The sequence below is a fragment of the Myotis davidii genome, unplaced genomic scaffold (assembly GCF_000327345.1).
Source record: "Myotis davidii unplaced genomic scaffold, ASM32734v1 scaffold113, whole genome shotgun sequence".
Taxonomy (NCBI): Eukaryota; Metazoa; Chordata; class Mammalia; order Chiroptera; family Vespertilionidae; genus Myotis; species Myotis davidii.
This window is the reverse complement of record NW_006284356.1, coordinates 28,609-38,858: the sequence shown is the minus strand read 5'-3', so window position 1 is coordinate 38,858 and position 10,250 is coordinate 28,609. Positions and strand designations below refer to the sequence as shown.

The following is a 10,250-nucleotide window of genomic DNA, read 5'->3' as shown; positions in this document are numbered from 1 at the left end:
CTCTAGGGAGGTGCTAATCTAGCCTTTGCCTGAGGCTATCTGGCAAATGGCTCTGCACAGGGCTTGGGCGGTGCGGGTGGGTCGCACGGGATCAACAGAGCGGGTGAAGGGAGTAGTTATGGCTGCTCTCAGTCCCCAGAGGCTCTGCCTCTCAGAGTCCCAGCAGCTGCCGCAAACCTCGGAGAGAAAGCTGCCCAGCGTTCCGATGGATGCCAGACAGTCCCGCCTTCTCCCGTTTGAGTCTGGGTCCCTGGAGACTCGCCCAGAACTGGAGCTCAGAGCCTGAGCCTCCCTCCCAATTGAAAACGACAACCGCGCCCTCAGCCACCAGCCCGCTCCGCGCGCACCTCTGCACCTTTGTATTTTCCACACTGCGCCTCCTCTGAGCCTCAGTATGCTGTTCTCTTTCCTTCTAGTTGAAGAATTTCCCCTCAGCCAGCTTTCCTGTGGTTCTGGGTGATGTCCGTTCCGTCTTTTAGTTGCATTTTTGAAGTGGTTGTTCGAGGCAGCAAACTCCGGTGTTTACCTGTGCCGCCATCTTGGTTCTCCTGATTGTGTCCATGACTTTTTGACAAATATATACCATAATTGAGATATATGACATTTTCTTCCCTCCCAAAGGTCTCTTCTCTGCTTCTTTTTGTAACCATCCTTATACTCAAGATATAGAACGTTTCTTATTGTCTCAAAAAGTTTCATCTTTCTGCCTCAGTTTTTTTTAAGGCTTTCAAATTTTATTTCTTTTTCTTTATTGATTAAGGTATTACATATGTGTGCTTATCCCCTCATTGCCCACCCCACACCCCCCCACTCATGCCTTCACTCTCCCTGCTGTCTGTGTCCATTGTGACTGCCTCAGTTTTAACAGCTCTATTGAATTCAATATATGGATTTACTTAAATTTTCCTAAATCACCCCTTAGAGCAGCGGTTCTCAACCTGTGGGTCGCGACCCCTTTGGGGGCCGAACAACCCTTTCACAGGAGTTGCCTAAGACCATCGGAAAACACATATATAATTACATACTGTTTTTGTGATTAATCACTATGCTTTATGTTCAATTTGTAAAAATGAAAATACATCTTGCATATCAGATATTTACATTATGATTTATAACAGTAGCAAAATTACAGTTATGAAGTAGCAACGAAAATAATTTTATGGTTGGGGGTCACCACAACATGAGGAGCTGTATTAAAGGGTTGCAGCATTAGGAAGGTTGAGAACCACTGCCTTAGAGGTTTATTTTTAGGTTGTTTCCAGTCTTGCAGTTCAAGCAAGGTACAAAAAATATATATATAAATCTTAGTGTGTTTGTACAGCTATAGACATAGGGTAAATTCCTAGGAGTGAAAATGGAATGGAAAATGGCCTCCCCCACAAAATTGGACTAATTTACTTTTCAACTGATTATGGATGAGAGGGCCTATTACTTTCTTATTATGCCTGGGTGTCACCAAATTCAGTTTGTGCTAGTTTGATAAAGAAAATATTACCTAGCAAAGTATCTTGCATTCAGTGTTGTTTTTTCTCATTTTAAAGCCATGTCAAAAGTTCACATACACAAGAAATCTAACCCATGTTATTTATGGTTAAAACCACAGTATAACAGAGGAAATGTGAATAGAAAACTTTACCTTTGTTTCTACTATCCCAATATAATTTTCACTTCCTGCTTATCTGTATCTGCATTTCCGTAATTACACATGACGTTTTAATCTCCTCACACCAAATGCTTAGTGTGTGCATATATGATTTTGTTTTGCTTTTTAAAAGGTCACTTTATTTCCTGAGTGTTTTGTTGTTGTTATTCCAGAATTTTCATCTAGTTTGTGGCTCTGGTACATTTCTGTCATTCTATACTTTTTCACAATTATGAACTATGCTTCAAATACCATCTTTTTAAATAGAAAAGTTTTAAAAAAGACTTTTAATAGTATTTCTTTAGTATAAGCTTTTACTAGTATGATTCTTCTGGATTTAAATATATCAACATAGACAGGGCAGGGTAGAATTTTATCATTTCAGATAGGTTTTGTCACTTCATTGGGAATTCAATAATGTTTTTCCTCTGAAGAAGGAAGCAGTTACATATCCATTTGCATCTATGCTAGCTTAAACTATTTTTCCTCTTTATTATTATTTTCTTGTTTTTCATTTTTAAAAAGTTATAGCTGACATACAATATATTAGTTTCAATTGTAGAGTCCAGTGGTTAGACATTTGTATACCTTACGAAGTTTAGTACCCACCTGGCACTATGCTAGTACATAGCTCTTACAGTACCAGTCACCCTTATTCCCTGTGCTGTACTTTACATCATTGTGACTATTTTTATAACTGGCAATTTGTTCTACTGACTCCTTTCACCGTTTCTGGCCCATTTCTTCACCCTCTCCACACCCCCATCTGGTGATCATTAGTTCTATGCATCTGTGAGTTTGTTTCTGTTTTGTATGTTCATCTATTTTGGTTTTTAGATTTACACACACACACACACACACACACACGTGAAATTATATAGGTTTTGTCTTTTTCTTTGTGACTTATTTTTCTTAGCATAATATCCTCTAAGTCCGTCCAACCTCTTTTTTATTTTTTAAAAAGTTACAAAAATATATGCTACCTGAAAGATTTCATACCCACTTTCCACTGTTTAGTAAATTAAAATTTTAAATTGATTTTTTTTCTCAATAGATTATTCACATTTTTTAATATTTTAAAATTACCAAACATTATACAGTGAAGACACCTTACTCTCGTTCCCCCGCTACTCAGTTCCCCTTCTTGGAGGCAATTAATATTGTCAGATTTTTAAAAAAATATATTTTATTGATTTTTTACAGAGAGGAAGGGAGAGGGATAGAGAGTTAGAAACATCGATGAGAGAGAAACATTGATCAGCTGCCTCCTGCACACCTCCTACTGGGGATGTGCCTGCAACCAAGGTACAGGCCCTTGACTGGAATCGAACCTGGGACCTTTCAGTCCGCAGGCCGACGCCCTATCCACTGAGCCAAACTGGTTAGGGCATATTGTCAGATTTTTGTGTACTTTTAAAGACATACTTTGTGCATTTTTGAGCAAATGTATCTGTGTGCTTTTTGGGTGTGTGTCTCTTTTCAAGCCACAAATGTTAAGTATGCGACACATCCTTTTTTGCACATATTTTCTTAGATAACTTTATTTGTATTTTAACTTTTAAAAAGTAGATAACTATATGCTCATGGTTCAATAATAAAATAATGAAAGGCTTGAATAGTACCCCTTCTATCCTAGTTCCCTGCCTGCTGTGCACACCCTTCAATGAATCTTTATGCATCATAGAAGCAAGTCAGATGGCATATGCTTTTGTTTCCTTTTCCTCCTGTAAGTCGCAGACTAACCTTTCACATCTAAGAAGGCGGTATAGACTCGGTGTTAGGAGCAGTGACTCCTTACATGCAGATGTCTGCTCTGCCACGTATCAACTGTGTGATTGTGGGCAAGGTATTTTTTTTTTATTATTGATAAGGGTATTACGTATGTGTCCTTATCGCCTTATTGCCCCCTCACTCCCTACCTATGCGTGGGCAAGGTATTTAACCTGTCTGTACTTTGTACACTTCTTACGAAGATGGTAAGGCAGTATATATACTTTGCTTAGAATAGTACTGTACATAAGAAGTATATGTGTTTGCTAGTAGTAGTATTTTTATTATTAAGGACTGTGACTAATAAAATAATCAACAACAACCAGTGTAATTTGATTTCTAGTAGTGATATATGGATATGGGTAAATTTATTTAACAGAAAAGGATGGGTGGGATTCATCACTTGCTTGAATTCTACTTAAATACATTTTAGAAAACTTCAGGAAACAAAACTAAAGCAGCGAAAAATATTAATGTTCCTTTTTATGGAGTGATAGTTTTTGTATATACTTGTTTAAACTAAACAGATATACTCTCTTTATGACATGAAAATGTCCCAGAGAAGGTGAGAGTAGAGATGGCTGCTAAGAATATAAACTTTTGCATAGTGCATCACATTTTAAAAGTGCTTTCTTATGCTTTTTCCACTCAAATTTGGTGAAAATAGATACATATCTACATATATTTAATTTTACATGATATTGGTCCATAAAGTTTTTAAATTTCCTAGCTTTATCTTTTTAGGATCAAATCGTTAGAACATTAAATGCTCTTAAGGCAAGCAGTAGATTGGAGGAGTGAATTGTATTTCTATTTAATTTGTCCATCCTCAGTTCTTTTTTTTAAACATATTTTTTATTGATTTCAGAGATGAAGGGAGATGGAGAGAGAGGTAGAAACATCAGTGATGAGCGAGAATCATTGATTGGCTGCCTCATGCATGCACCCCTCTGGAGATGGAGCCTGCAGTCTGGGCAGGTGCCCCAACATGGAATCGAACTGGTTCATAGGTCGATGCTCAACCACTGAGCTGCGTTAGCTGGGCAGTTCTTTTTTATTTTTAATTAAAAAAATCAAAGGAACAACCAAACCTCTCTTCCCCTTTCTCTTCTTCAGATCCCTATTACAAAATAATGTACACTTATTATACAAAATGTAAAAACAGAACATACACAGAGGAGTAAGAATCACCTTAATTTCATTACTCAGCTTAATATTCTGATAACAGTTTGATGTCTAGACAGCTTGCCTTTTTTTTCCTCTGTGAGGATATGCATACATAGTCACTCTTGTTACTAACTTGCCTTTTTTTGTTGTTAAATATATTTCTATTGATTTCGGGGGGGGCGGGAGGGGGAGAGAAACATCAGTGATGGGAATCATTGATCAACTGTCTCCTGCACATCCCTATTGGGGGTTGAGCCTGCAATCCCAGGCATGTGCCCTTGACGGGAATTGAACCCGGGGTCCTTTAGCCCACAGGCCAGTGCTCTATCCACTGAGCCAAATCAGCTAAGGCAGTAACTTGCCTTTTTTTCTGTCTGTGGGGATATGCAGTCACTTGTGTTAGTAACTTGTTTGCCTTTTACAGTGATGTCATCAGGAATGCTATACACGCAGATGTTTGTTTTTAAAATAAACTTAGTATCATGAACATTTTAATGTCATTTAATTACCTATAGTATCATTTACGATAGGTGCATCATATTCCATTGAGCACATATGCCATACTGAATTTTATTTTGTATGAAAATTTGTGCAAGAGTAGGCCTTCCTTCCCACGGCTGCTGGCACTGGCTTCACTCCAGCACTCAGGACCTGGGCCGCTTCACTCCAGCCCCCGCTTCTTCCGGAAGGATGTCCGGAATGACGCCCGGAAGGACATTTGGTCTAATTAGCATATTGCCCTCTTATTATTATAGATGTATTTGTTGCCTATTCATGGGCATTTTGAAAATAAGCTGTATCGTAAATAACGTGTACATCCATTATTATTAGTTTTTAAAATATATTTTTATTGATTTCAAAGAGGAAGGAAGAGGGAGAGATAGAAACATCCATGATGAAAGAGAATCATGGATCGGCTGCCTCCTGCAAGTCCCCCACTGGAGATCGAGCCCACAACCCTGGGCATGTGCCCTTGACTGGAATTGAACCTGGGACCTTTCACTTCGTAGGCCAGTGCTCTATTCACTGAATCAAACTGGCTAGGGTTATCCATTATTTTCTTATGATAAGTTCTGAGATTTGGAATTACAGAGTTACAGGATATATACTTTCTTCATGCTTTTGATACAGATTGCTAAACTATTCTCCAAATAGTTGGTATCTACCTATATGCTTGCCAGCATGAGGTATTGTCTGTTTGAGATGTGAATTACTGCGCTTCTGAATTAGTGCAAATTCACTTTCCATTGCCTCTAGAACCATCTTTTTCTTCTTCTCTACTTTCTGTTTTTCTATTCTTCTATATCCTTCCTCCTTCACACCTAAAACTTCATAGAAGCTGAATTTGACCCCAGTTGAAGAAGAAGCTGTTTCCAATGATCTTTTCCTCTCTCTTCACCTGCTTCTTAGTGTATTTTGCTGTAAAATATTCTGGGAACTCTCTTTGTAAAGCACCCAATTTTTCAAAGGTCATTTCTTTCAGTTTTACAGATCTTCATTTTCATGTTTGTTAATGTCTTACATTTGTGAGGTGACCTTATTTTCTAGCCCGGTGGTGAAGAGAACTGTCCCTGGGACCCTGTGGACCAGGTTCAGATCCCAGCTTGTTCTTTTTTTTAAAAAATATATTTTATTGATTTTTTACAGAGAGGAAGGGAGAGAGGGATAGAGAGTTAGAAACATCAATGCGAGAGAAACATCGATCAGCTGCCTCCTGCTCACCTCCTACTGGGGATGTGCCCGCAACCAAGGTATATGCCCTTGACCGGAATCGAACCTGGGACCTTTCAGTCCGCAGGCGGACGCTCTATCCACTGAGCCAAACCGGTCAGGGGTCCCAGCTTGTTCTTGTTGACTAGCTTTGGAATCTAGGACATGTTATTGACCCTGTCCAGTCCTCCTCATTTTTCACTAGTGGAGATCATGATAATACTTTCCTTGGTATTTTGTTAGGATTTTAAGAGGTGATGCTTACAATTGCTCAGTATGTTGCTAACATTTAGTAATTACTTAGTAGGGCATCTTCTGTTAGCATTTCATCTGACATGGGCGAATGAAGCAGGGATTGTTTTTGTCCTTCTGCATCTGAGTGACTGGGTTCAGAAAAAGGGAATACTTTTCCTGTCATCACACCAGAAAGTGATGTCCAAACCTGAATTTAGGACTTTTGTCTTAAGGACTACTGCCAAGTGGGAGAACTAAGGTGAAGAACAGGAATTGTGCCTAATAATTAGGATAACATAGGAGCAGCATGAAAAGTCTAAAAAGCTTTAGATACGGGGCTTGAGAGGTGCAGCTCCAAGAAGCCTTGACTAGACTCGGCGAGTTGGCTCGAGGATGACAGTGGCTCTGGGGGCAGAGGAGTGGCTCCTGTGCATCTTGGCGGGAGAGAGGCTGCTGTGTGTCCTTCAGGCTCCCAGACACAGAGGCCGAAGAGTCTTGAAAAAGTTTAGAGCACCATGATCAAAACACTTAATAGATTTTTCTACTTTGGTTCAAATTAGAATGGAATCTTGCTTTAAATATATATGACTGATTAGGTTTTTATCTTAACTTGTTTCCGACAGGGCATGGTGCTGATGTGAAATGTGTAGACTGGCATCCAACAAAAGGGTTAGTTGTTTCAGGAAGTAAAGATAGTCAACAGCCAATCAAGTTCTGGGATCCCAAGACTGGGCAGAGTCTTGCAACACTGTAAGTGATAGGAACCTCACCTTGGTCCCCCGAACAAAGGGAACAAAGCTGTCTGTATTCTTTTAACTTTTAGCTTTCTCTCCTCTCGTGTATTTTTGAAAAAGTAGGTTAGACAACAGATGGATTTGTATCCATAGCTGTCTTATTAATTAAATATGATTTATGTCTGAATTCCTAATGAAATACGGCTTGATTTATGCTCTGCCACAGCTATCTAAACTTAACTTGGGTATCATGGGAGTGGAAGGTGAGGAAGAGATTGTGAAGGAGGTGGTTATTACTATTCTGACTTACTGTCTCTCCTCACTATAATGCACTTGGCACTGTGTGGAGTTGATGTGTATGCCCCTCACTAGACATACAGCCCAGCTTTCTCCATACCACTATGTCTATTTATAGAGAAGTTTTTCCTCTATTTTTGAATCAGTTCTCAATTTTTTTGTCTGAGATGCTTACTTATGATGCAGCTACATAATAAATTTTTTTCTGAATTATCTGTAAACATGCAGAGTGATATGAATATGTTGTTAACATTGTTTTGACCAAGCAGCTGAGTCCCGGTCCTCGTGATTGGGAGTGAGCTGGTTGGAGCAGGCTGCCGTGGCGCACACCTCCATTGGCCGCAGTCCACCTGCGTGTTTGGCAGTGGTGCTCTGTAAAGATGTGCACTGTGCAGGCCTCGGCTTGTGGCAGTGTCTTGAGTTCAAATTAACCCTCACACTATCCCATGCTCTTTTTTTATGCTTTGTCTTAATGAGAGGAGGTTCATTGAAGTTAAAAAATTTAATGAGCTTTATTGAATAGTAATTTCTATGTTCCAATGCTTCCCCTGATTCAAAGATAAACTTTTATATCCATTTGAAGCTCTGCTGCTATTTTAACTGGTTAAGGAAAGCAATGCTTAGATACTAGACATTATTTCTGTCATTGACCTATTTATTTCAAATGTACTTTTAACTGTGGTCCTATAATGCTGTTTCTTCATGCTTTATTGCTTCTAGGCTAAACCTCTTGCCATCTTGACCCATGTGCTTTTCAACAGAAATGGCCATTATATGGATTTAGATTTGTTTTTAATTCTTACATTATTTTCTTGGTACTTTGTTTCTAGTCATGCCCATAAAAACACAGTGATGGAAGTAAAATTAAATCTCAATGGCAATTGGCTACTTACAGCATCACGTGACCATCTTTGTAAACTTTTTGATATCAGAAACCTGAAAGAAGAGCTTCAAGTCTTCCGAGGTCATAAGAAAGAAGCCACAGGTCAGTGGCTTTTAGAGACACTTCTCCTTCTGACTTGCCTGTGGTGTTCTGAGGTCCTAATAATTTTGCCATTCCCTGTGTTTTTGTTTTATAGCTGTGGCCTGGCATCCTGTTCACGAAGGACTTTTTGCCAGTGGAGGGTCCGATGGCTCTTTGCTCTTCTGGCATGTTGGGTATGTAACATTTATTATAAAGAAGTTGCTATTGTTTGAAGAGAGCACCTGAAAGTGTAAAACATGACACCGTTTGTATGTTTTCTGAGTGTTCATATGTTCTGTGTCGGAGACTTCCTGTAGCTTTCCATTCTGGAACCGAGCTTGGAATACAAAACTGAGCACATTTATTTTTGGATGTAGAAGTCATTAAGAGCAAATAAAATAGATTTTCTTGTTTCTTATTGGTAAATCATTTTTGAAGCATTTTCCCTAGCTGGTGTGGTTCATTGGTTGAGTGTTGACCTCTGTATGAACCAGGAGGTCATTTTCAATTCTCGGTCAGGGCACATGCCTAGGTTGTGGGCTTGATCCCCAGTAGGAGGTGTGCAGGAGGCAGGCAATCAATGAAACATCATTGATGTTTCTCTCTCTCTCTCTCTCGCACTCTGAAATCAATAAAAACACATTTTAAAAAAATGTTATTGATGACAAATCAGCGCCCCTATATCATGTGAAATTGACAGATTAAAAGTAATAGGCTTTGGTAGCTATATGTTACACTAAAATAAAATGTCTTTAAATATATATATATAAAAGTTATATGTATATATAACTTTTGTAAAAAAGACTTCTTTCTGCCGAAACCGGTTTGGCTCAGTGGATAGAGCGTCGGCTTGTGGACTGAAAGGTCCCAGGTTCGATTCCGGTCAAGGGCATGTACCTGGGTTGCGGGCACATCCCCAGTAGGAGATGTGCAGGAGGCAGCTGATCGATGCTTCTCTCTCATCGATGTTTCTAACTTTCTATATCTCTCACTTCCTCTCTGTAAAAAATCAATAAAATATATTTAAAAAAAAAGACTTCTTTCTGTGGTGCTATTGTAGGGTAGAGAAGGAAGTGGGCGGGATGGAGATGGCTCACGAAGGAATGATCTGGAGTCTGGCGTGGCATCCTCTTGGACATATCCTCTGCTCAGGCTCAAATGACCATACCAGGTAAGCTTTCTGTGAAAAAAGTAACAAGGGGTTACTGTGTTCATGGGGCAGGTGGAAATAAGTATATACATTTTTTATTGATCGGTATATTAATTTGTATTCTGTCTTGTTCTTAGGAACATTTTTTGTGGTGGTTTATAAGTGCATACTAGGGGCCCGGTGCACGAAATTCGTGCACTGGGGGTGTGTGTGTGTGTGTGTGTGTGTGTGTGTGTGCCCCCTCTCACAGTCCAGGAGCCCTCAGGGGATGTCCTAAGCCAGAGTCTGGCCTCCCTCTGTGGGAGGCCACTGGGTTGATCAGGGGAAGGTGCCAACCCCATAACCCCATTGCTGCTGCCACTGCTGGCCACTGCAGCTGCCAAGGTGTTTTCATCAGCATGGACTCCAGTCCTTTCATCACGAAAAAATGACAACTTTCTTTAGGCATTTTCAAGATGTCTCTTTCATAGGATATGACATTTCTTTCTTTCTTTTTTATCCTCACATGAGAATATTTTCCCATTGACTTTTAGAGAGTGTGGAGGAGAGAGGGAAAGCCAGAGTGAAAGGGCAGTGTTTCAG

At 39.6% G+C, this 10,250-nt stretch overlaps 1 protein-coding gene across 5 annotated transcripts in view; it reads left to right on the top strand.

The window, feature by feature from the left end:
* WDR33 (WD repeat domain 33) overlaps positions 1-10,250 on the top strand; it is a 109,042-nt gene that overhangs the window by 79,037 nt on the left and 19,755 nt on the right. For all 5 annotated transcript variants that reach the window (XM_015571614.1, XM_006754761.2, XM_015571621.1 and 2 more), the window contains exons 8-11: positions 7,147-7,273; positions 8,385-8,539; positions 8,634-8,712; positions 9,579-9,689. In XM_015571614.1, coding sequence (XP_015427100.1) covers positions 7,147-7,273; positions 8,385-8,539; positions 8,634-8,712; positions 9,579-9,689 — 472 coding nt within the window. The remainder of the gene's footprint in view (positions 1-7,146; positions 7,274-8,384; positions 8,540-8,633; positions 8,713-9,578; positions 9,690-10,250) is intronic.